Source organism: Tachyglossus aculeatus, chromosome 15 (assembly GCF_015852505.1).
Source record: "Tachyglossus aculeatus isolate mTacAcu1 chromosome 15, mTacAcu1.pri, whole genome shotgun sequence".
Classification (NCBI taxonomy): Eukaryota; Metazoa; Chordata; class Mammalia; order Monotremata; family Tachyglossidae; genus Tachyglossus; species Tachyglossus aculeatus.
The window spans coordinates 27,243,864-27,269,942 of NC_052080.1; the positions used below are offsets into that span (position 1 = coordinate 27,243,864).

At 54.8% G+C, this 26,079-nt stretch overlaps 2 protein-coding genes across 2 annotated transcripts; one reads left to right on the top strand and one right to left on the bottom strand.

Moving 5' to 3' along the window:
• Nucleotides 1-655: 655 nt before the first annotated feature.
• On the bottom strand, nt 656-7,150 carry DYNLRB1 (dynein light chain roadblock-type 1). Its single transcript, XM_038757258.1, has 4 exons — nt 7,080-7,150; nt 4,664-4,739; nt 1,932-2,099; nt 656-957 (listed from the first exon to the last, which is right to left on the bottom strand). The coding sequence occupies exons 1-4, from the start codon at nt 7,080-7,082 to the stop codon at nt 914-916; spliced, it is 291 nt and encodes a 96-aa protein (XP_038613186.1). The 5' UTR covers nt 7,083-7,150; the 3' UTR covers nt 656-913.
• A 3,076-nt stretch (nt 7,151-10,226) lies between these two features.
• EDEM2 (ER degradation enhancing alpha-mannosidase like protein 2) lies at nt 10,227-24,937 on the top strand. Its single transcript, XM_038757217.1, has 11 exons — nt 10,227-10,365; nt 12,676-12,786; nt 16,303-16,342; nt 18,783-18,888; nt 19,990-20,115; nt 20,321-20,532; nt 20,616-20,757; nt 21,935-22,059; nt 22,220-22,364; nt 23,715-23,836; nt 24,084-24,937. The coding sequence occupies exons 1-11, from the start codon at nt 10,256-10,258 to the stop codon at nt 24,537-24,539; spliced, it is 1,695 nt and encodes a 564-aa protein (XP_038613145.1). The 5' UTR covers nt 10,227-10,255; the 3' UTR covers nt 24,540-24,937.
• Nucleotides 24,938-26,079: the final 1,142 nt, after the last annotated feature.

The following is a 26,079-nucleotide window of genomic DNA, read 5'->3' on the forward strand; positions in this document are numbered from 1 at the left end:
AATAGCCTCTTCCTCTGCGCGCGCAACCAGGCTGAATGCAGCAGGGAAGCGGGATTTGGGAAGGGCCGTGTGGAGGTGGGTGGAAGAGTGGGAGAAGAAGAGGCAGGAGGGAGTGGGGAAAAGGGCAGGGAAAGTGGGCTCAAAGGAGGAGGCGGATGAGGGATGGAGGGAAGTCACCGTGAAGGCGGAAGTTGCGTGTGGCACACTAGACACGGGTGGAACCAACCTGTGGTGGTGTAAGGTCTGCTCCAGTGTGGAGCGTCTCACTGGTGAGGCGGTGCCCGCTGGCTCTCTCCCTCCCCACCTCACGGAGCCCCGGGAAGAGCGGCCACTTCCCGGCCGAGGCACTGAGCTCCGGAGGCGAAAGGCTCTCCGGGGCCGAGGGTCCACGGGCTAACTAACTTCCGCCAGCGAGCCACGTGCCCTTGGTCTTTCGGAGTCGGCAGTTCCCGTAGCCGCTTCTCGGGAGGCCCCGAAACGGAGCCGGGGCGCCCCAGGGCCCGGCCACGCACCTCCGGGTGACACGGCTCTCGCCTCATTTACCCGGGAAACGCTCGCCCGCCGCTCGAGTCAGAGACGCGACAAGAGCGTTAGCAGGGCGGACGCTTTTAAAGGAAAAAAGGCGCCCGAAATCACGGACAGAGAGCCAAACAGGTAAGTGGCAAGCGAGAGTTTCCTATTTCTGCTTGAGGGAGAAGGGGTTCACGAGGGTCAGGAGAGAGGTCGGCCACACGGACTCGGTCGAGCCAGGTGCCCTCGCGGCAGCCCGGATGCTTCCGACCTGGGCCTCGGCCATCCGGTCAGTGAGCTGCGTGGTTTCCACCTCGCCGCTCAGGGGCCCGGGACGACGACAGACGATATAGGGCTCTGGGAATGCTATTAAGTTAAGGAAAAAGGTTGCCCCGCGACTGCTTTATTCCGTTGGGTTCTGGATCACGATCAGGAAATAGTCTTTGTCTGCAGAGAGAGAAAAGGCCGCGGTCAGCAGCACCCACGCCTCGGGGTGTGGATGCCCCTGCCGGAAAACCCATCACCCCACCCGTGGGATTTATCATCAAGCGCTTACTGGGTGCGTAGCGCTGGACTGGGCCCCAGGGAGAAGGTAGGCACGATCCCTGCCCTCGAGGAGTTAAAATGCCAAGGGAGCGTGGCTCGGTGGTAAGAGCCCGGGCTTTGGAGTCAGAGGTCACGGGTTCAAATCCCTGCTCCGCCAATTGTCAGCTGTGTGACTGGGAAAGTCGTTTAAATTCTCTGGGCCTCAGTGGGCCTCATCTGTAAAACGGGGATTAAGACTGTGGGACAACCAGATCACCTTGTAACCTCCCCAGCGCTTAGAACAGTGCTTTGCGCATAGTAAGAGCTTAATAAATGCCATCATTATTATTAAAGGCCAGTGTTCCCACGGGCTCCTCTGTTGGGCAGCGTTCCCATGGGAAACACAGGGCATGGGGCACTCCATCACCCTGCCGCAATCGGCAGCCTGGGGATGCATTTCGGGGAGGCCAGCGCCGATGCCGCCCTAGGGAGCCGGCGGGCCGGTGCCAAGGCTACAGAGCCACCCTGAATCCCGCGGGCATCCCCTCTAGCCACCGTGAGTCCGCTCTGCATGAGACGGTGCGGCGGGCGGCGATGCCACGGGGGCGGGAGGCCCACATCCACCCAGACTTGGACCTCGAGGGGTTGAGGGTCCTGGCCTCTTGGTCTGGTTCTTCAGATAGGCCCCAGGGCCACCGGTTGCCAGCCCTACTGAGTTATTTGCCAAGAATGCTCCCCCACCCCAGCTCCAGCCCACCCGGGCTGGCCCTAAGGGACGCGGAGAAAACCTCGGCCGCCCAGAGATGATGCCCAGAAGCCACTTAACGGGCCTGGGAGAGCCCCCCCCCCCCCCCCCCCCCCGAGTTCACGGCGCCCTGGCCGCCTGCCACGCTCACCTGGGGCGACCATGATCTCATTCTTTTTGGACCGGATCCGCAGGAAGGTGAGGTCGTTCTGCGGGTCGATGTCACGGACGGTCCCCCGGGCCTTCATGATGAAGTTGTGCATCAGGCCCGCGTACTGCACGGTGGTGGAGTTGTCCATGGTGCTTTTGATGGGGATGCCTGGGGGCACGGCACCGGGGTCCGTCACCCGGTCACGCCTCCTTCCCTCCAACCTGCCCCCCACCGGAGCCCCTCCTGGAGGACTTCAAGCTTCTTGAGGGGCGGGAATTGGGATGGGACTCATACGGAAACCACTCAAGGTTGGAGCTGCCTCATCTGGGAAGGATTCCGGGCCCGACTAGGCTCCACAGGGGCCAGTCCCCTGCGTCACAGCCCTACCTCCGCCTGAGATCGACACCATCGCTTTGCTTTGGGAGAAACTGAAAGCCGAGGGGAGAGGAGGTAAGGAAACCACCCCATGTGGGTTTTCACTCCAGGCTAGCCGTACGTGCCCCGTCCAAAGCCCAGGTCTGTCAATACCCCTGGCTGATAATAATAATGGCATTTATTAAGTGCTTACTATGTGCAGAGCACTGTTCCAAGCGCTGGGGAATTTACAAGGCGATCAGGTTGTCCCATGTGGGGCTCACAGTCTTAATCCCCATTTTCCAGATGAGGGAACTGAGGCCCAGAGAAGTGAAGTGACTTGCCCAGAGTCACACAGCTGATGAGTGGCGGAGCCGGGATTTGAACCCATGACCTCTGACTCCAAAGCCCGGGCTCTTTCCACTGAGCCATGCTGCTTCTCTAGAATACATATTTATTACCCTATTTATTTATTTATTTTACCTGTACATATCTATTCTATTTATTTTATTTTGTTAGTATGCTTGGTTTTGTTCTCTGTCTCCCCCTTTTAGACTGTGAGCCCACTGTTGGGTAGGGACCGTCTCTATATGTTGCCAATTTGTACTTCCCAAGCGCTTAGTACAGTGCTCTGCACACAGTAAGCGCTCAATAAATACAATTGATGATGATGATATACATTCATTCCAGGGTTGTACTGAATATTTTTTTTCCCGTTCCAAAATTCGGAGAACGCGGGTATCGACCCCGCTACCTCTCACATGCTAAGCGAGCGCTCTACCATTTGAGCTAATTGATCCCACCTTCCCCCATCCAAAGCCCAGGCGTGTCTACACTCCTGGCTGATCACACCCGCCCCATCCCCAGGCCGGGTCTGTCTACACTGCTGGCTAACCCCACCTGCCCCATCCTAGCTGTACCTGCCTCACCTCAAGCCCCAGCTAAACTCCCAGCACTTATTCTAGTCTGAAAGTGTGTTCTCCAGGGTTCCCCATCCAAGGGATGAGAAGCAGCGTGGCTCAGTGGAAAGAGCCCGGGCTTTGGAGTCAGAGGTCATGGGTTCGAATTCCGGCTCCACCACTTGTCAGCTGGGTGACTTTGGGCAAGTCACTTCTCTGGGCCTCAGTTCCCTCATCTGTAAAATGGGGATTAAGACTGTGAGCCCCCTGTGGGACAACCTGATTGCCTTGTAACTTCCCCAGCGCTTAGAAGAGTGCTTTGCACATAGTAAGCGCTTAATAAATGCTATCATTATTATTATTAAGGGAAGTCAGGGTGCCCCGGGCGGAAACCTCAAGAGTTTCAAACAGATCGGAACCCGGGGCCACACGGACGCACTGAGGCAGCAGGCGAATACCGAGGTGCTCCTGGCCACCCCAGGCAAGGGCCCGGGCTTGGGAGCCAGAGGACCTGGGTTCCTAATCCCGATTCGGCCACTTGTCTGCTGTGTGACCTTGGGCAAGCCGCTTACCTTCCCGTTACCTCATTTGTAAAATGGAAATTAAGACCGTGGGCCTCACGTGGGACAACCTGATTACCCTGTAGCGACCTCAGTGCTTAGAACAGTACTTGGCACATAGTAAGTGCTTAACAAATCAATCAATCAATCGTATTTATTGAGCGCTTTACTGTGTGCAGAGCACTGGACTAAGCGCTTGGGAAGTACAAGTTGGCAACACATAGAGACGGTCCCTACCCAACAGCGGGCTCACAGTCTAAAAGGGGGAGACAGAGAACAAAACCAAACATACTAACAAAATAAAATGAATAGATATGTACAAGTAAGATAGAGTAATAAATATGTACAAACATATATGTTCCTCACCCCTTCCCCACAGCACCTGTATATATGTATATATGTTTGTACATATTTATTACTCTATTTATTTATTTTACTTGTACATATCTATTCTATTTATTTTATTTTGTTAGTATGTTTGGTTTTGTCTCCCCCTTTTCGACTGTGAGCCCACTGTTGGGTAGGGACTGTCTCTATATGTTGCCAATTTGGACTTCCCAAGCGCTTAGTACAGTGCTCTGCATACAGTAAGCGCTCAATAAATACGATTGATGATGATGATACATATATACAGGTGCTGTGGGGAAGGGAAGGAGGTAAGATGAGGGGGACGAGGGGGAGAGGAAGGAAGGGGCTCAGTGTGGGAAGGCCTCCTGGAGGAGGTGAGCTCTCAGTAGGGCCTTGAAGGGAGGAAGAAAGCTAGCTTGGCGGATGGGCAGAGGGATTGGGGGCAACCCATTATTATTTTTATTAAGGGCCCTCTCCACAGAGAGGGGAGCGGGCTCTGTCAAGGGATACCACTGATCCCCAGGCTCAAGGACGCCTCGTGCCCTTGACAGGTGCCCGCCCCGGCGACTACCTTCTGCATTGACGACAATGATGCCCTGGACGCCCTTCTGGCTCTGGATCCGCTTCAGGGTTTCTTCCACCTCTGCCTGTGAGGACAGAAAAGCTCGGTGAGCCACGGGCGGCGGGGCCACCGGGGTGCAGCTAGGCCCATGGCTGTCGGAGGCCTCCGCGGCCTCAGGTGATGCCCCGAGGCCCTCAGGAAACGGGGTTGGGGGGGGAGGCCTTAACCAGCGAAACCGGGCCCCAAACTTGTACATATCTATCCTATTTATTTTATTTTGTTAGTATGTTTGGTGTTTTTTTCTCTGCCTCCCCCTTTTAGCCTGTGAGCCCCATGCTGGGTAGGGACTGTCTCTATATGTTGCCAATTTGTACTTCCCAAGTGCTTAGTCCAGTGCTCTGCACACAGTAAGCGCTCAATAAATACGATTGATTGATTGATTGATGTTTTGTTTTGTTGTCCGTCTCCCCCTCCTAGAATGTGAGCCCGCTGTTGGGTAGGGACCGTCTCTAGATGTTGCCGACTTGGACTTCCCAAGCGCTCAGTCCAGTGCTCTGCACAAAGTAAGCGCTCACTAAATATGATTGAATGCATGAACAGGTCCTGAGAAACAGCGTGGCTCGGTGGAAAGAGCCCGGGCTTTGGAGTCAGAGGTCGTGGGTTCAAATCCCGGCTCCGCCAGTTGTCAGCTGTGTTACTTTGGGCAAGTCACTTCACTTCTCTGGGCCTCAGTGACCTCATCTGTCAAATGGGCATGAAGACTGTGAGCCCCCCGTGGGACAACCTGATTACCTTGTAACCTCCCCAGCGCTTAGAACAGTGCTTTGCACATAGTAAGCGCTTAATAAATGCCATTATTATTATGATTATTATCATCTTGTAACCTCCCCAGTGCTTAGAACAGTGCTTTGCACATAGGAAGCGCTTAATAAATGCCATCATTATGATGATTATCATCTTGTAACCTCCCCAGTGCTTAGAACAGTGCTTTGCACATAGTAAGCGCTTAATAAATGCCATTATTATTATTATTATCATCTTGTAACCTCCCCAGCTTAGAACAGTGCTTGGCACATAGGAAGCGCTTAATAAATGCCATTATTATTATTATCATCATCTTGTAACCTCCCCAGCGCTTAGAAGAGTGCTTTGAACATAGTAAGTGCTTAATAAATGCATTATTATTATCTTGTAACCTCCCCAGCGATTAGAACAGTGCTTTGCACATAGGAAACACTTAATAAATGCCATTATTATGATTATTATCATCTTGTAACCTCCCCGGCCCTTCAGAATAGTGCTTTGAACATAGTAAGCGCTTAATAAATGCCATTATTATCATCTTGCAACCTCCCCCGCGCTTAGAACAGTGCTTGGCACATAGGAAGCGCTTAATATATGCCATTACTATTACGATCATCTTGTAACCTCCCCGGCGCTTAGAACAGTGCTCTGCACGTAGTAAGCACTTAATGTCATTATCATCATCTTGTAACCTCCCCAGCGCTCAGAACAGTGCTTTGCACATAGTAAGCGCTTAATAAATGCCATTATTATTACCTTGTAACCTCCCAAGCGCTTAGAACAGTGCTTGACACATAGGAAGCGCTTAATATATGCCATTATTATTATGATTATCTTGTAACCTCCCCAGCGCTTAGAACAGTGCTTTGCACATAGTAAGCACTTAATGTCATTATTATCATCTTGTAACCTCCCCAGCGCTTAAAGCAGTGCTTTGAACATAGTAAGCGATTAATAAATGCCATTATTATTATCTTGCAACCTCCCCAGAGCTTAAAACAGTGCTTTGAACATAGTAAGCGATTAATAAATGCCATTATTATTATCTTGTAACCTCTCCAGCGCTTAGAACAGTGCTTGGAACATAGTAAGCGCTTAATAAATGCCATTATTATTACGATCATCTTGTAACCTCCCCGGCCCTTAGAACAGTGCTTTGCACGTAGTAAGCACTTAATGTCATTATTATCATCTTGTAACCTCCCCAGCGCTTAGAACAGTGCTTGGAACATAGTAAGCGCTTAATAAATGCCATTATTATCATCTTGCAACCTCCCCCGCGCTTAGAACAGTGCTTGGCACATAGGAAGCGCTTAATAAATGCCATTATCATGATGATTATCATCATCTTGTAACCTCCCCCAGCGCCTAGAACAGTGCTCGACACATAGTAAGCACTTAATAAATGACATTTTTTTAAAAAAAGGCAGCGTTGCCATGGGAACCGGCTGGGGTTCCATTTCCGGGATGCCCCCGGGGGTCGGAGGGGAGCCGGGGGAGGGGCCGGCTCTAGGTGTCGCCGACTTGTAGTTCCCAAGCGCTTAGCACAGTGCTGTGCACACAGTAGGCGCTCAGTAAATAGGACTGAATGAATGAAGGTGGACGCCCCGCGGCCCCTCACCATGTCGGACTCGACGACGCTCCTGCTTCCGGCCCCGCCGCTCTGCGCATGCGCGCGCGGCCGGCCGCCCGCGTGACGGACGGCTCCCTCCTCCAATAGGGTGGACGCGGGGCCCGGAGGGCGGGACTTCCGCCCTCACCCCCTTCCTTCATTCAGTCAGTCCTATGTATTGAGGGCTCTGCGACGCTCCTGCTTCCGGTCCCGGCCCCGCCGTTCCCTGCGCATGCGCGAGCGGCCGGCCGCCCGCGTGACGGACGGCTCCCTCCTCCAATGGGGTGGGCGCGGGGCCAGGAGGGCGGGACTTCCTCCCTCACCCCCTTCCTTCATTCAGTCAGTCCTATGTATTGAGCGTTCTGCGACGCTCCTGCTTCCCGTCCCGGCCCCGCCGCCTTGCGCATGCGCGCGGCCTGCCGCCCGCGTGACGGACGGCTCCCTCCTCCAATAGGGTGGACGCGGGGCCCGGAGGGCGGGACTTCCGCCCTCACCCCCTTTCTTCATTCACTCAGTCCTATGTATTGAGCGCTCTGCGACGCTCCTGCTTCCCGTCCCGGCCCCGCCGCCCTGCGCATGCGCGCGCGGCCTGCGGCCCGCGTGACGGACAGTTCCCTCCTCCAATGGGGTGGGCGCGAGGCCCGGAGGGCGGGACTTCCGCCCTCACCCCCCCCCTTCCTTCATTCAGCCAGTCATTCAGTCAATCAATCAATCGTATTTATTGAGCGCTTACTGTGTGCAGAGCGCTGTACTAAGCGCTTGGGAAGTCCAAGCTGGCAACATATAGACACAGTCCCTACCCAACAGTGGGCTCACGGTCTAAAAGGGGAGACAGAGAAGAAAACAAAACATATTAAAATAAAATAAATAGAATAAATATGTACAAATAAAATAGAGTAATTCATTCATTTAATCGTATTTTTTGAGCGCTTACTGTGTGCAGAGCACTGGACTAAGCGTTTGGGGAGGACAAGTTGGCAACATATAGAAACAGTCCCTACCCAACAGTGGGTCACAGTCGAAAAGGGGGAGACAGAGAACAAAACCAAACATACTAACAAAATAAAATAAATAGAATAGATAGGTACAAGTAAAATAAATAAATAATTGACTAGAGTAATAAATATGTACAAACATATATACATATAAACAGGTGCTGTGGGGAAGGGAAGGAGGTAAGATGGGGGGATGGAGAGGGGGACGAGGAGGAGAGGAAGGAAGGGGCTCAGTCTGGGAAGGCCTCCTGGAGGAGGTGAGCTCTCAGCAGGGCCTTGAAGGGAGGAAGAGAGCTAGCTTGGCGGATGGGCGGAGGGATTGGGGGCATTCCAGGCCCGGGGGAGGACGTGGGCCGGGGGTCGATGGCGGGACAGGCGAGAACCAGGTACGGTGAGGAGATTAGCGGCGGAGGAGCGGAGGGTGCGGGCTGGGCCGGAGAAGGAGAGAAGGGAGGTGAGGTAGGAGGGGGCGAGGGGATGCATGGACAGCCTGGAAGCCCAGGGTGAGGAGTTTCTGCCTGATGCGCAGATTGATTGGCAGCCACTGGAGATTTTTGAGGAGGGGAGTAATATGCCCAGAGCATTTCTGGACCAAGATAATCCGGGCAGCAGCATGAAGTATGGATTGAAGTGGAGAGACACACGAGGATGGGAGATCAGAGAGAAGGCTGATGCAGTAGTCCAGACGGGATAGGATGAGAGCTTGAATGAGCAGGGTAGCGGTATGGATGGAGAGGAAAGGGCGGATCTTGGCAATGTTCGGAGCTGAGACCGGCAGGTTTTGGTCACGGCTTGGATGTGAGGGGTGAATGAGAGAGCGGAGTCGAGGATGACACCAAGGTTGCGGGCTTGTGAGACGGGAAGGATGGTAGTGCCGTCAACAGAGATGGGAAAGTTAGGGAGAGGACAAGGTTTGGGAGGGAAGACAAGGAGCTCAGTCTTCGACATGTTGAGCTTTAGGTGGCAGGCGGACATCCAGATGGAGATGTCCTGAAGGCAGGAGGAGATGTGAGCCTGGAGAGAGGGGGAGAGAGCAGGGGCAGAGATGTAGATCTGGGTGTCATCAGCGAAAATATGGAACGCTTCACGAATTTGCATGTCATTTATAAATGCCATCATCATCATCATCATCATCAGTAAGTGTTCAGTACATACGACTGAATGAATGAATACGATTGAATGAAACCCCTGCCTTCCCTCCTTCCCCTCCCCACAGCACCTGCATATATGTATATATGTTTGTACGTATTTATTACTCTATTTATTTTATTTGTACATATTTATTCTATTTATTTTATTTTGTTAATATGTTTTGTTTTGTTCTCTGTCTCCCCCTAATAGACTGTGAGCCCGCTGTTGGGTAGGGGCTGTCTCTATATGTTGCCAACCTGTACTTCCCAAGCGCTTAGTACAGTGCTCTGCAGCACTTAGTAAGCGCTCCATAAAGACGATTGAATGAGTGAATGAGTGAATGAATGAATGAATGAGTGAGTGAATGAGTGAATGAATGAATAAATGAATGAGCGAGTGAATGAATGAATGAGTGAGTGAATGAATGAATGAGCGAGTGAATGAATGAGTGAATGAATGAGTGAATGAATGAATGAGTGAGTGAGTGAATGAGTGAATGAATGAATAATGAATGAGCGAGTGAATGAATGAGTGAGTGAGTGAACGAATGAATGAGCGAGTGAATGAGTGAATGAATGAATAATGAATGAGCGAGTGAATGAATGAGTGAGTGAGTGAACGAATGAATGAGCGAGTGAATGAATGAGTGAATGAATGAGTGAGTGAATGAATGAATGAGAGAATGAGTGAATGAATGAATGAGTGAATGAATGAATGAACGAATGAGTGAGTGAATGAATGACTCAACGAATGAATGAATGAAGTGAATGAATGAATCAATGAATGAAGAAGCCCGGATCCCCGCCTCCCCGAACCCAGAACAGCTCGTCCCGCGACCCCGGGCCGCGCGTGCGCACCAAGGCGCCCCCCCCGCGCCCCGCTGCATGCTGGGGTTTGTAGTTTCCTGGGGCGGCTCCCCCGCGCAGGCGCGGAAGCCGTGCCCGGAAGCCGGACCCCGTGCCCCGCTGCATGCTGGGGTTTGTAGTTTCCTGGGGCGGCGCCCTCGCGCAGGCGCGGCGGAGAGCGGAAGCCGTGGCCGGGTGCCGGCGTCCGGTCCCCATGCCCCGCTGGCCCGTGTACTGGGTGTGTTGTGTCCTGTGCGCCCTGCTGCCCCTGCACCACAATGCCCCCGGGCCCGACGGCACCAAGCCGGACCCCAACCACTACAGGTGCCCCGCTCCGCTCCCCTCCCCTCCCCTCCGCTCCTGCCAGACAACGGGGGCCGCGGGGGCGTCTGGGAGCAAGAGGGTGGCATCGGCCGCGGGGGCGTCTGGGAGCACGGGGGGTAGCAGCGGCCGCGGGGGCGTCTGGGAGCAAGGGGATTCATTCATTCATTCATCCAACCGTATTTATAATAATAATAATAATAATGATGGCATTTATTGAGCGCTTACTATGTGCAAAGTACTGTTCTAAGCGCTGGGGAGACTTTTAGACTGTGAGCCCTTCTAGACTGTGAGCCCACTGTTGGGTAGGGACTGTCTCTAGATGTTGCCAATTTGTACTTCCCAAGCGCTTAGTCCAGTGCTCTGCACATAGTAAGCGCTCAATAAGTACGATTGATGATGATGATGGGGAGGTGACAAGGTGGTCAGTGTACTCTTACTTGTACCTATCTATTCTATTTATTTTATTTTGTTAGTATGTTTGGTTTTGTTCTCTGTCTCCCCCGTCTAGACCGTGAGCCCGCTGTTGGGTAGGGACTGTCTCTATATGTTGCCGACTTGTACTTCCCAAGCGCTTAGTACAGTGCTCTGCACACAGTAACTGCTCAGTAAATACGATTGATTGATCAGGTTGTCCCAAGTGGGGCTCACAGTTTTAATCCCCATTTTACAGATAAGGGAACTGAGGCACAGAGAAGCGAAGTGAGATGCCCAAAGTCACACAGTTGGCGGAGTCGGGATTTGAACCCATGACCTCTGACTCCAGAGCCCGGGCTCTTTCCACTGAGCCACGATGCTTCTCTATTGAGCGCTTACTGTGTGCAGAGCACTGTACTAAGCACTGGGGAAAGCCAAGTTGGCAACATACAGAAACGGTCCCTACCCAACAGTGGGCTCACAGTCCAGAAGGGGGAGACTGAGAGCAAAACAAAACATATTAATCAATCAATCAATCATATTTATTGAGCGCTTACTGTGTGCAGAGCACTGTACTAAGCGCTTGGGAAGTACAAGTTGGCAACATATAGAGACTGGTCCCTACCCAACAGTGGGCTCACAGTGTACCAGTGGGAGACAGAGAGCAAAACAAAACATATTAATCAATTAATCAATCAATCAGTCGTATTTATTGAGCGCTTACTGTGTGCAGAGCACTGGACTAAGCGCTTGGGAAGTACAAGTCGGCAACACATAGAGACTAGTCCCTACCCAACAGCGGGCTCACAGTCTAGAAGGGGGAGACAGAGAGCAAAACAAAACATATTAATCAATCAATCGTATTTATTGAGCGTTTACTGTGTGCAGAGCACTGTACTAAGCACTTGGGAAGTCCAAGTTGGCAACATATAGAGACGGTCCCTACCCAACAGTGGGCTCATAGTCTAGAAGGGGCAGACAGACAACAAAACATATTAACAAAATGTAATAAGTAGAATAGATACGTACAAGTAAAATAAGTAAATAAATAGAGTAATAAATATGTACAAACAAATATACAGGTGCTGTGGGGAAGGGAAGGAGGTAAGGCGCGGCGTGGGGTGGGGAGATTGTTAAGTGACTTGTCCAAAGTCCCATGGCTGACAATTGGCGGAGCCGGGATTTGAACCCATGACCTCTAACTCCAAAGCCCCGGCTCCTTCCACTGACTCCCCACATCCGCCAAGCTCGCTCTCTTCCTCCCTTCAAGGCCCTACTGAGAGCTCACCTCCTCCAGGAGGCCTTCCCAGACTGAGCCCCCTCCTTCCTCTCCCCCTCGTCCCCCTCTGCATCCCCCCCATCTTACCTCCTTCCCTTCCCCACAGCACCTGTATCTATGGATATATGCCTGTACGTATTTATTACTCTGTTATTTATTTTACTTGTACATATCTATTCTATTTATTTTATTTTGTTAGTATGTTTGGTTTTGTTCTCTATGTCCCCCTTTTAGACTGTGAGCCCACTGTTGGGTAGGGACCATCTCTATATGTTGCCAACTTGGACTTCCCAAGCGCTTAGTCCAGTGCTCTGCACACAGTAAGCGCTCAATAAATACGATTGATTGATATGTATATATGTCTGTACGGATTTATTACTCTATTTATTTTACTTGTACATATCTATCCTATTTATTTTATTTTGTTAACGTGTGTCTCCCTCTTCTAGACTGTGAGCCCGCTGTTGGGTAGGGACCGTCTCTATGTGTTGCCAACTTGGACTTCCCAAGCGCTTAGTCCAGTGCTCTGCACACAGTAAGCGCTCAATAAATACGATTGATTGATTGGGCGCGGGGGCGTCTGGGAGCCTTCGTGGCTGACATGTTTCCCGTCTTAGGGAGCGGGTGCGGGCCATGTTCTACCACGCCTACAACAGCTACCTGGACCACGCCTTCCCCTACGACGAGCTGCGGCCGCTCACCTGCGACGGCCAGGACACCTGGGGCAGGTAATAATAATAACGATGACATTTATTCAGTCGGTCAGTCGTATTTATTGAGCGCTTACTGTGTGCGGAGCACTGGACTAAGCGCTTGGGAAGTCCAAGTTGGCAACCTATAGAGACGGCCCCTACCCAACAGCGGGCTCACAGTCTAGAAGGGGGAGACGGACGACAAAACAAAACATGTTTATTAAGCGCTTACTATGTGCAAAGCACCGTTCTAAGCGCTGGGGAGGTTACAAGGTGATCAGGTGGTCCCACGGGGGGCTCCCAGTCTTAATCAGGCTTAATCAGTCTCCTAGACTGTGAGCTCACTGTTGGGTAGGGACCGTCTCTATGTGTTGCTAACTTGTGCTTCCCAAGCGCTTAGTACAGTGCTCTGCACACAGTAAGCGCTCAATAAATACGATTGAATGAATGAATGAATAATCACAGTCTTAGAGAAGCAGCGTGGCTCAGTGGAAAGAGCCTGGGCTTTGGAGTCAGAGGTCAGGGGTTCAAATCCCGGCTCTGCCAATTGTCAACTGTGTGACTCTGGGCAAGTCACTTCACTGGGCCTCAGTTCCCTCATCTGTAAAATGGGGATGAAGACCGTGAGCCCCCCGTGGGACAACCTGATCACCTTGCAACCTCCCCAGCGCTTAGAACAGTGCTTTGCACATAGTAAGTGCCTAATAAATGCTATTGTTATTATTGTTAATCCGCATTTTACAGATGAGGTAACAGGCCCAGAGAAGTTAAGTGACTTTGCCCAAAGTCACACAGCTGACAATCAATCAATCAGTCGTATTTATTGAGCGCTTACTGTGTGCAGAGCACTGTACTAAGCGCTTGGGAAGTACAAGTCGGCAACATATAGAGACAGTCCCTACCCAACAGGGGGCTCACAGTCTAAAAGGACAATTGGCGGAGTCTGGGATTCGAACCCGTGACCTCTGACTCCAAAGCCCAGGCTCTTTCCACTGAGCCACGCTGCTTCTCAGCCCCCACACGGTCAGCGGGGGCCCACCCTTCCCGCTGCCTCCTCAGCGCGGGGACTGGGCGGCCCCAGCCCTCGTCCTCTCCCTGGTCCCCCCCCCCCTCCTCCGGTTCCCGTATTCCCGATCCCAGTCCTTTTCCAGCCCCGCCTCCTCCCCAGGATCCCGGCCTCTCCCCGCTCGGCCTCTTCCCCCAGCTGCCCGCTTCAGGAGACCTCCCTGGGCTTGCTCAGAAGATGTTGGAAACGATCGACAGAGCTGAGGGGGCCTGCTGATAAGCGACCATCACTGTTCAATCGTATTTATTATTATTAATAATAATAATAATAATAATGGTACTTGTTAAGCGCTTACTATGTGCAGAGCACTGTTCTAAGCGCTGGGGGGGATACAAAGTGATCAGGTTGTCCCACTTGGGGCTCACAGTCTTAATCCCCATTTTCCAGATGAGGGAACTGAGGCCCAGTGAAGTGACTTGCCCCAAGTCACCCAGCTGACAATTGGCGGAGCCGGGATTTGAACCCATGACCTCTGACTCCAAAGCCCGGGCTCCTTCCCCTGAGCCACGCTGCTTCTAATAATAATAATAGTGATGATGATGGCATTTGTTAAGCGCTTACTATAGGCAAAGCACTGTTCTAAGCGCCGGGGGGATACAAGCTGATATCAGGTTGGCCCACAGTTTTAATCCCCATTTTACAGATGACGTAACTGAGGCCCAGAGAGGTGAAGTGACTTGCCCAAAGTCACACAGGAGGCATTCATTCATTCAGTCGTATTTATGGAGCGCTTACTGTGTGCTGAGCACTGTACTAAGCGCTTGGGAAGTCCAAGTTGGCAACATATAGGACGGTCCCTACCCAACAGTGGGCTCACAGTCTGAGCATTCATTCGTTCATTCAATCATGTTTATTGAGCGCTTACTGTGTGCCGAGCACACGTGGCAGAGTTGGGATTAGAACCCATGACCTCCTGTTCCCAAGCCCGGGCTTTTTCCACTGAGCCACGCTGCTTCTCTATCATCATCATCAATCATATTTATTGAGTGCTTACTATGTGCAGAGCACTGTACTAAGCGCTTGGGAAGTACAAATTGGCAACATATAGAGACAGTCCCTCCCCAACAGTGGGCTCACAGTCTAAAAGGGGGAGACAGAGAACAAAACCAAACATACTAACGAAATAAAATAAATAGAATAGATATGTACAAGTAAAATAAATAGAATAATAAATATGTACAAACATATATCCATATATACAGGTGCTGTGGGGAAGGGAAGGAGGTAAGATGGGGGGGATGGAGAGGGGGACGAGGGGGATTTATTTATTGAGCGCTTACTGTGTGCAGAGCACTGTCCTAAGCGCTTGGGAAGTACAAGTCGGTAACATACCCGATAGCGGGCTCACAGTCTAGAAGGACTGTTGCCACCAAACCCCCTGGAAACTCCCTTTCCCCCCAAGAGCCCAATGACCCGAGCTTGTCCTCTCCTTCTTTTCCACATTAATCCATTCAGTCGTATTTATTGTGCGCCCACTGTGCGCAGAGCACTGTACTGAGTGCGTATTGCCCGCTCCCAAGGAGACAACTGCACGTAGCGGGCGTTGCTTCCAAATCGCAGGGCCGCGAGGAAGAAGTGGGATTCACGGGGAGGAACGGAAGAGTGTCAGGATGAAGTGGCTGACGCGCGATTGATGGGAGCCGTGAATCTTCGCCTGGGGTGGTGGGGAGGACTGGATCCGAGCCCATTGAGCCGGCCGAGCGAGGAAAGCGAAGGGTCGGAGGCGGGAGAGACCAAGAGCGAGTCCCGTTGGGAGAGGCTGGAGGCAGGGAGCCCAGAGAGGAGGCCGAGAAGCCGTCCGACCGGGACGTGGTGCGGAGGAAGGGCTGGCGGGATTCATTCATTCGTCCATTCAATCATATTTATCGAGCGCTTACTGTGTGCAGAGTGCTGTACTGAGCGCTTGGGAAGTCCAAGTTGACAACCTATAGAGACGGTCCCTACCCAACAGCGGGCTCATGGCCTAGGAGGGGGAGACGGACAACAAAACAAAACAAAGCACATTAACAAAATAAAATAGATAGAATAGTAAACATGTACAAGTAAGATAAACAGTAATAAATCTGTACAAACATTTATGCAAGTGCAGTGGGGAGGGGAAGGAGGTAAGGCGGGGGGAGGGGGAGGAGGGGGCTCATTACTTTGCACATAGTAAGCGCTTAATAAATGTCATTATTATTATTATTATAGGAAGGAGGGGGCTCATTACTTTGCACATAGTAAGCACTTAATAAATGTCATTATTATTATTATTATTATTTTTATTATTAGAAAGTCACCGGGAGGGGAGGGGAGGGCAGGGCTTGGGTGGGAAGATGTGAAGCCGCGTGGCTCAGCGGAAAGAGCCCGGGCTTTGGAGTCAGAGGTCATGGGTTCAGATCCTGGCTCCGCCAACCTGTCAGCCGTGTGACTTTGGGCAAGTCGCTTAACTTCTCTGGGCCGGATGTCCCTCCGGGGCCCTGGAGAACAACCGGGTTGTTTTGCAGCTTCTCTCTGACCCTGATCGACGCCTTGGACACCTTACTGGTAAGCGTCCGGACTCCTCCTTTCTCCTTGAGTTTTTTTTAACGGTATCTGTTAGCCCCTCGTTCTGTACCGAGCCCTGCGGTAGATTCAAGTTAGCTAGGACACAGTCTTTGTCAATCAATCAATCAATCGTATTTATTGAGCGCTTGCTGTGTGCAGAGCACTGGACTAAGCGCTTGGGAAGGACAACTTGGCAACATATCCCACATGGGACGCCCAGTCTCAGTTTCCGTTTCACAGAGGAGGTAACTGAGGCACAGAGAAGGGCAGTGACTTCTCCAAAGCCGCACAGCAGACAGCCGGCGGAGCTGGGATTAGGACACGGGTCCTTTCGCCTCCGAGGCCCGGGCTCTCTCCGCCGGGCTACGCTGCTTCTAGCTGGCATTCCCAGCCAGCGTCCGGGTCCGCAGCCCTTCGTCATCATCATCAATCGTATTTATTGAGCGCTTACTGTGTGCAGAGCACTGTACTAAGCGCTTGGGAAGTACAAATTGGCACATATTGTGGTTGTACATATTTATTACTCTATTTATTTATTTATTTATTTATTACTCTATTTATTTATTTATTTATTTATTTATTTTGCTTGTACATTTCTATCCTACTTATTTTATTTTGTTGGTATGTTTGGTTCTGTTCTCTGTCTCCCCCTTTTAGACTGTGAGCCCACTGTTGGGTAGGGACTGTCTCTATGTGATGCCAATTTGTACTTCCCAAGCGCTTAGTACAGTGCTCTGCACATAGTAAGCGCTCAATAAATACGATTGATTGATTGATTGATTGATTGAGACAGTCCCTACCCAACAGTGGGCTCACAGTAGGCGCTCACAGTGGGTTGCCCTTCCGCCGGCAACCGCCGCCCTGCCCCGGATGGGCCCTCGGAGGCTCCCGTTTGTAGCCGGGGGCATCCGGCCCTTCCCGAGAGCCGGCTCAGGAAGGGAAATGTTAGTCATCAATCATCAATCGTATTTATTGAGCGCTTACTGTGTGCAGAGCACTGGACTAAGCGCTTGGGAAGTACAAATTGGCAACATCTAGAGACGGTCCCTACCCAACAGTGGGCTCACAGTCTAAAAGGGGGAAGTGAAGCAGTGAAGTGAAGCTTACCGATAGCGTGAGTAAAATGAATAGCTGAATGTACACTTGATCGAGAGTATATACATCATCATCATCAATCGTATTTATTGAGCGCTTACTGTGTGCAGAGCACTGTACTAAGCGCTGGGAAGTACAAATTGGCAACATATAGAGACGGTCCCTACCCAACAGTGGGCTCACAGTCTAAAAGGGGGAGACAGAGAACAAAACCAAACATACTAACAAAATAAAATAAATAGAATAGATATGTACAAGTAAAATAAATAAATAAATAGACTAATAAATATGTACAAACATCCATATATACAGGTGCTGTGGGGAAGGGAAGGAGGTAAGATGGGGGGGATGGAGAGGGGGCTGAGGGGGAGAGGAAGGAAGGGTCTGAGTGTGGGAAGGCCTCCTGGAGGAGGTGAGCTCTCAGTAGGGCCTTGAAGGGAGGAAGAGAGCGAGCTTGGCGGAGGGGCAGAGGGATTGGGGGCATTCCAGGCCCGGAGGAGGACGTGGGCCGGGGGTCGATGGCGGGACAGGCGAGAACGAGGCCTAATGGTGAGGAGATTAGCGGTGGAGGAGCGGAGGGTGCGGACTGGGCTGGAGAAGGAGAGAAGGGAGGGGAGGTAGGAGGGGGCGAGGGGATGGATGGACAGCCTTGAAGCCCAGGGTGAGGAGTTTCTGCCTGATGCGCAGAAATGTCGATGAAGTGAAGCGCTTACTATGTGCAAAGCACTGTTCTAAGCGCTGGGGAGGATGCAGGGTGATCGGGTTGCCCCACGGGGGGCTCACAGTCTTCATCCCCATAATAATAATAATGATGGCATTTGTTGAGCACTTGCTATGTACAAAGCACTATTCTAGGCGCTGGGGAGGTTGCAGGGTGATCGAGTTGTCCCCTGGGGAGCTCCCATTCATCATCCCCATTTTGCAGGTGAGGGAACTGAGGCCCAGAGAAGTGAAGTGACTTGTTGAAGGTCACCCAGCAGATAATAATAATAATGATGGCATTTATTAAGCGCTTACTATGTGCAAAGCACCGTACTGAGATCAGTGGCAGAGCTGGGATTAGACTCCCATGCCCGGGCTCTATGCACCAGGCTTCACTGCTTCTCTGTTCTCTGTACTATTCTATTTATTTTATTTTGTTAATTTGTTTTGCCGTCCATCTCCCCCTTCTAGACCGCGAGCCCGCTGTTGGGTAGGGACCGTCTCTCGATGTTGCCAACTTGGACTTCCCAAGCGCTTAGCCCAGTGCTGTGCACACAGTAAGCGCTCAATAAATACGACTGAGTGGGGCCCGAGCCCCCGCTCCTATGTCCTGTGCGGCGCAGAACTGTTCCTTTCCGCCCAGATCCTGGGGAACGTCACGGAGTTCCAGAGGGTCGTCCACGTGCTGCAGGAATCGGTGGACTTCGACGTGGACGTCAACGCCTCGGTGTTTGAGACCAACATCCGTGGTGAGTCCCGAGCGGCCTCTTGTCTCTCTGCCAAGGGTGGAGGAGACGGAGGGGCAGGGTGGAGGTTGGGGATGGTGGATGGGGCGCCCCGTGGAAACCCAAAACGCCCAGGCTGAAGGCCCCTCACCCCCGGGGTCCCAACCCTCCTGTCGCCCTGTCCCCCCGTCCCCCAGCCCCTGCCCTAGGGCCTCGGACGGGCCTTCGAGGAAGAGGAATCCGGATGGTCTCTTGGTAATAATAATAATAACGGCGGCATTTGTTAAGCGCTTACTATGTGCGGAGCACTGTTCTAAGCGCTGGGGAGGGATCATCATCATCATCAATCGTATTTATTGAGCGCTGTGTGCAGAGCACTGTACTAAGCACTTGGGAAGTACAAATTGGCAACATATAGAGACAGTCCCTACCCAACAGTGGGCTCACGGTCTAAAAAGGAGGGATACAGGGTGATCAAGTTTTCCCACGCGGGGCTCACAGTCTTAACCCCCGTTTTGCAGATGAGGGAACAGGCTCAGAGAAGTGAAGTGACTTGCCCAAGGTCACACGGCAGACGTGGTGGAGGCGGGATTCGAACCTATGACCTCCGACTCCAAAGCCCGGGCTCTTTCCACTGAGCCACGCTGCTTCTCTTGGTAGACTGTAGGCCCCCCCTTAGGATGGGGGTTGTGTTTAGCCGGCGGTGGCCCTAGTTGACAGCGAAGGGGAGGCTCGGTGATCCTGTGGGCGATTGGGTCCCAAAGAGGGGAATGGCATCGCTTAGCTTAGCACGTTGGGAGGGTTGGTGCCTCGCAGGATGGCCTTAAGCCCCGGTGGTCTGCCCGAGACCCTCCCGGGGCGCGCTCGTGGGAGCGAGGAGAGCACTAGATTGGCCCCGGGGCCCAGAGCAGATCCTCTTTGCCCCCTTCCTCCTCCTCTCGCTTCCCCCATCCAGGCAGAGTGCCCAGCAAGGTGGGTCCGAGGGGGGCCGCCGGCCCAATCTGGGTTTTTCCGGCCTTTTCCTGGCTCCCCCTCCCGCGCCGGGGACCCCCGTCTGGCCTAGCTGATCCCGGGAGGGCCGGGGGTCACTGACCCGGTCCTGACCGTGCCGCGGCCCCCGGGCAGTGGTCGGAGGTCTGCTGTCGGCCCACCTGCTGTCCAAGAAGGCGGGCGCGCGTGTGGAGGCGGGATGGCCCTGCTCCGGGCCCCTCCTCAGGATGGCCGAGGAAGTCGCCCGGAGGCTCCTCCCCGGTAAGCGCTCCCGCTCCGTCCTGTCCTCCCCGCGGAGTCCCGCCCCGTCCCGACCGCCCTGCGGATTTCCACTCGGGCCCGTCCGCCCCGCAGAGTCCCGCTCCGTCCCGTGTGGGCCGCGGGGACCCCCGCCTCCGGGCACCGTCGCCACGGGGGGCCTCCGGCCCGACTCCCGACTCAGCGCTCCGCCGCCTCGGTGTCACAGCCTTCCAGACGCCCACGGGAATGCCGTACGGAACGGTGAACCTGCTGCGCGGCGTGAACCCCGGCGAGACACCCGTGACCTGCACGGCCGGGATCGGCACGTTCATCGTGGAGTTCGCCACTCTGAGCAGCCTGACGGGCGACCCCGTGTTCGAGGACGCGGCGCGCGCGGCCCTGCGGGGCCTGTGGCGCAGCCGCTCCGACATCGGCCTGGTGAGCGGCGGGCCGGGCCGGGCTCCCGGGGTGGGGGGATAACGGCGTCCCCTCGTCCTCACGGCCACCCTCACCCCTCGCAGGTGGGCAACCACATCGACGTGCTGACGGGCAAGTGGCTGGCCCAGGATGCCGGCATCGGGGCCGGGGTGGATTCCTACTTCGAGTACCTGGTGAAGGGGGCCATCCTGCTACAGGACCAGGAGCTGATGTCCATGTTCCTGGGTGAGGCGGGGGCTCGCTCGGGGGCCGCCTGAGGCCGGGGGATGCCCGTGGCAGGCGCTGATGGGCACACCAATTTTTTTGTTGTTTTTGAGGGGTGGTTAAGGGTATTGGTCCATTCATTCATTGTCGTATTTATTGAGCGCTTCCTGCGTGCAGAGCTTGGAAGTCCAAGTTGGCAACATACAGAGACGGTCCCTACCCGACGGCGGGCTCGCGGTCTAGAAGGTTAAACACTTGTTGCCAATTTGTACTTCCCAAGCGCTTAGTACAGTGCTCTGCACATAGTAAGCGCTCAATAAATACAATTGATGATGATGGTGATATGCCAGGCACCGTGCTAAGCGCTCGGGTCGATACAAGCCAGTCAGGTTGGACGCGGTCCGTGTCCCGTGTGGGATGCGCAGTCTTAATCCCCAGTGGGGTAACTGAGGCACAGAGAAGTGAAGTGACTTGTCCAAGGTCACGCAGCAGAGAAGCAGCGTGGCTCAGTGGCAAGAGCCCGGGCTTTGGAATCAGAGGTCATGGGTTCGAATCCCAGCTCCGCCACGTGTCTGCTGTGTGACCTTGGGCAAGTCATTTAACTTCTCTGAGCCTCAGTTCCCTCGTCTGTAAAATGGGGATTGACTGTGAGCCCCCCATGGGACAACCTGATCACCTTGTATCCCCCCCCAGCGCTTAGAACAGGGCTTTGCACATAGTAAGCGTTTAACAGATGCCGTCATTATTATCAAGTGGCCAAGCCGGGATCAGAACCCAGATCCCTCTGACTCTCGAGCCTTTGCTCTATCCGCTAGGCCACGTGGCTTCGGTGCTAATCAATTCTTCCGTGCCGTCGAGTGTTTAGTGGGTGCGCGGCACGGTACTGAGCGCTTGGGAGAGTACAGTGTAACGGACAGCGGACACATTCCCTTTCCCACCACGAGCTTACAGTCTTCAGGGGGAGAAGGACACTGAAATAAATGACAGGGAGGGAAAATGGCAGGGGACAAAGTGATGGACAGATGTGGAATGAGGCTTGGAGCGGGGTGAAAATTGGGGTGCGGTTCCTAGGGTACAGGCCTTGCTGAAGGGAGGGCAGAACGACGCGATTTGAATACGGAGTCCGGCGCGTCCTCGGCTCCGACTCCGTCCCCCCGGGGCCTGAGCGGAGCCTCCCCTCCGTCTGTCCCCGGCGCAGAGTACAACAAGGCCATTCGCAACTTCACCCTGTTTGACGACTGGTACCTGTGGGTGCACATGTACAAAGGGACCGTGTCCATGCCGGTTTTCCAGTCTCTGGAGGCCTACTGGCCGGGCTTGCAGGTAGGGGGCCCGGGCGGAGGGCCGCCCCCCGCGATCTGCGTCCGTCCCCGGGGGGGGGGGACGGCCCCATCGGTGCCGGAGGCCGGGCCCGGGTGGGAACGACGCTGCCCCGCCGGGGTCCCGGGCGGGCGGGCCGGCGCCGACTCCCCCGACCCCGCAGAGCCTCATCGGGGACATCGACAGCGCCATGCGCTCGCTGCTCAACTACTACACGGTGTGGAAGCAATTCGGGGGCCTGCCCGAGTTCTACAACATCCCCCAGGGCTACACCGTGGAGAAGCGGGAAGGATACCCCCTGAGGCCCGGTGAGGGGGACCGCCCGGCGGGGAGGGAAGCTGGGGTTTCTCGGTTGGAAGCGCCCCGTCCCGGTGCAGCCCCAGGGATCAGTGGGTCTCCTGTCCGTCCTGGATTCCGGGGTGCCCCGAGCCAGGCGTGGGTGGCCTCCGGAAGCCCCAAAGGTGTTAGAAGATAGACGGGCCCCCGGTTCCGGCTCTGGGCCGGAGGAGCCGTGGGCAGTTCCTGCCCCACTGGGCCCGTGTACCAGCGGCACGTGTCACCTCGCGGGGCAGGGCCTCGAGACCCCATCGGCACCCCTGCCGCCTCCCCCTCTGCTTTCACCCCGACCCCCGGCCCTCCATGCCCCCCACCGTGGCCCCCCGTGAGCTTTCAGGGTGGTGGCATCGGAGGCCGTAGTCGCCGTCTGGTTTGAGCGAGGGCTGGTACCTGTCCCTGCCCCCCTTCCCCTCTCCAGAACCCAACAGGCTTTTTTCTTTTTTGTACCGTCTGCTAACGCTTACTATATGCCAGGCGCTGTACTGAGCGCCGGGGTAGATCCAAGCTAAGTGGGTGGGACGCAATCCCTGTCCCACATGGGGCTCACAGTCTTAACCTCCATGTTCCCCTTTTAGACTCCCCCCGCTTTTAGGCTGTGAGCCCACTGTTGGGTAGGGACTGTCTCTATATGTTGCCAATTTGTACTTCCCAAGCTCTTAGTACAGTGCTCTGCACACCGTAAGCACTCAATAAATACGATTGATGATGGTTAGGACCGTTTGCTAACGCTTACTATGTGCCAGGCGCTGTACTGAGCGCCGGGGTAGAATCAGGTGGGACACGGCCTCTGTCCCACGTGGGGCTCACAGTCTTAACCTCCATGCTCCGTTCATTCATTCGTTCAGTCGTATTTATTGAGCGCTTACTGTGTGCAGAGCACTGGCCTAAGCGCTGAGCGCTCCCGATGAGGGAACTGAGGCGCAGAGAAGTGAAGCGTCTTGCCCAAAGTCACACAGCAGACAAGTGGCAGAACCCAGGTCCTGTTGATTCCCAGCCCCGTGCTGTTTCCATCAGGTGTCACTGGCTCTCTCTGCCCCCGGTGCTGGGCTGGACTTTTCCTTCCGAGGCCGATGCTTCCCCGTCGGGGGTCCTCCGTGCCTCTAAGCCCCCCATCCCCACTACCCATTTGCCCCCCGATGTCTTCCAGCCCATCGTTTGGTCTCGGGAGGGCTGCCGGGCAGCCACTCGTGTCAGTGGGGGAAGGGGCGAGACGGGGAGGGGCCGGGTCTCTGCCCGCACCCTCCCTGGGCACAGCGGACGTGCCCGCGGGCGGGGCCGGGCCCCCGCAGCCGGGTGACGGGCTGCGACCGTGAGCCCCGCAGAGCTGGTGGAGAGCGCCATGTACCTGTACCGCGCCACGGGGGACCCCACGCTGCTGGAGCTCGGGAGGGACGTGGTGGAGTCCATCGAGAAGATCGGCAAGGTGGACTGCGGATTCGCCACGGTCAGTGTCCCCCGCTGCAGCCGCCCCGACCCACCCCAGGCCGGGCGCTCGGAGGGTCCGTCCAGCGTCCCCGGGGCGGGGGCTGCTTCGCCTCGGGGGTCCCCATCACCCGCCGCCGGGCTCGCGACCACCGGTGTCACCGGGGGCCCTGGGTGCTCCTGGCGATAGGAGGCGAACAGAGCGGGGGGCGGCGCGGCCTCTTCCGTGGGGACGCCCCGACCTCCCTTCCCCGCCTCTCCCGTGCAAGATCAAAGACCTGAGAGACCACAGACTGGACAACCGCATGGAGTCCTTCTTCCTGGCCGAGACGGTGAAGTACCTGTACCTGCTGTTCGACCCCGGCAACTTCATCCACGGCGACGGCTCGGCCTTCGAGGCGGTGGTCACGCCCTACGGGGAGTGCGTCCTGGGGGCCGGCGGCTACGTCTTCAACACGGAGGCCCACCCCATCGACCCCGGCGCGCTGCACTGCTGCCGCAGGCCGCCGCGGGACCGCTGGCTGGTGGAGGACCTGCTGACGGAGCTGCGCTCCCCGGCCCGCCGCCCCCAGCCCCCGCCGCCCGGGCCCGAGGGGCCGCGGCGGCCCCCGGCGGGGAGCGGGGCGGACCCCCGGCGGAGGCGGGGGTCCCCGCTGAGCTGCCCCGTCCAGCCCTTCGCCGCCAAGCTGGCGCTGCACGGGCAGGTGTTCCTAGACCCCGTGTGACGCCGCCGCCGCCGCGCCGGGCCCGGGATTCGGCAAGCCGGAATAAACGTCCCGCGGCGCCCGGTGATGTGGCTCGCTTTCAGAGTCCGGAAGGAGGAGCGGGGTGCCGGCTCCCGGGGTCCCCACCCGCCTTTGGGCCGGCGGGGCGTCACCTGACTTGCTCCATTTCTGTAGTTTGGGCTCGCGTCACGGCCACCGCCTCCGGCCCTTTGGGTTGCGGGGGTCCCTGCCGGCGGCCGCCCAGGATGCGGAAACTTCAGGGAAAGAGGTGGAGGACGAGGGAATCCATCAATCAATCAATCAATCGTATTTATTGAGCGCTTACTGTGTGCAGAGCACTGGACTAAGCGCTTGGGAGCGTACAGGGTAACACCGCGTCCCTCTGGCCTGTGGCTTGTACTTCCCAAGCGCTTAGTACAGTGCTCTGCACATAGTAAGCGCTCAATAAATACGATTGATGATGATGATGGGAAGTCCAAGTTGGCAACATATAGAGACAGTCCCTACCCAACAGTCTAAAACTGCCCCCTGGTCAGATCGCTCGTTCAGTCTTGTTTGTCGAGCGCTTGCCGTGTGCAGAGCACTGTACTAATCGCTTGGGAGCGGACGGGATAACACCGCATCCCTCTGGACTGTGGCCCCACGGAGACCCCACACGGACCCCGGCAGCTCCGGGATCCCCTAAGAGGCAGGGGGGGGTCCGCTGAGGGTCGGGGGGTTAGTAAGGGAGCTCAAACCAGGTGACCGCTCAGTTGCACCTCCTCTCCTCGGTCTTGGATTTGTCTGCCGTCGTCATCGGTGATTTTTCACCTCGTTCCCTTCGGAGAAAGAGAATTTAAGAGACGGCGTGGCCCGGTGGAAAGAGTCCGGGCCTGGGAATCACCGGACGTGGGTTCTGTTCCCGATTCTGCCCCGCGCCTGCCGTGTGACCGTCGGCAAGTCACTCGACTTCTCGGGCCCTCAATTTTCTCACCTGTAAAACGCGGATTAAATCCCAGATTTCTCTCTCCCGCTGAGGCTGGGAGCCCCGTGTGGGACGGGAGCCACGTTCAGCCCGATTACCTCGAATCTATCCCAGTGCTTGGCACGTAGTAAATCATCATCATCATCAATCGTATTTATTGAGCGCTTACTGTGTGCAGAGCACTGTACTAAGCGCTTGGGAAGTACAAGTTGGCAACATATAGAGACAGTCCCTACCCAACAGTGGGCTCACGGTCTAAAAGACGTAGCAAATGATGAGCCAGTACTCTAATTAATTATGATTAACTAATTATTCTGAGGTTGATGCCTTGTTTTCTGTCTCATGTGACAAGGAGCTTCCCCTTTGCCCTTCTCTCCCTCCTCTGGCTCGCCTCTCTCCCCCAGTGCCCGGTCATTCATTCATTCATTCATTCATTCAATCGTATTTATTATCATCATCATCAATCGTATTTATTGAGCGCTTACTGTGTGCAGAGCACTGCACTAAGCGCTTGGGAAGTACAAGTTGGCAACATATAGAGATGGTCCCTACCCAACAGTGGGCTCACGGTCCCAT

Bases quoted from the DNA above. Each gene is read 5' to 3' on its own strand.
- DYNLRB1 (XM_038757258.1), bottom strand. The intron at 2,100-4,663 runs GTAGTCGCCGGG...CCGTGCCCCCAG, and splicing joins CATTGTCGTCAATGCAGAAG to GCATCCCCATCAAAAGCACC. The intron at 958-1,931 runs GTGAGCGTGGCA...CTCTCTCTGCAG, and splicing joins TGAGATCATGGTCGCCCCAG to ACAAAGACTATTTCCTGATC.
- EDEM2 (XM_038757217.1), top strand. From the start codon at position 10,256: ATGCCCCGCTGGCCCGTGTACTGGGTGTGTTGTGTCCTGTGCGCCCTG. The intron at 20,533-20,615 runs GTGAGCGGCGGG...CACCCCTCGCAG, and splicing joins GCCGCTCCGACATCGGCCTG to GTGGGCAACCACATCGACGT. The intron at 22,365-23,714 runs GTGAGGGGGACC...TGAGCCCCGCAG, and splicing joins AGGATACCCCCTGAGGCCCG to AGCTGGTGGAGAGCGCCATG.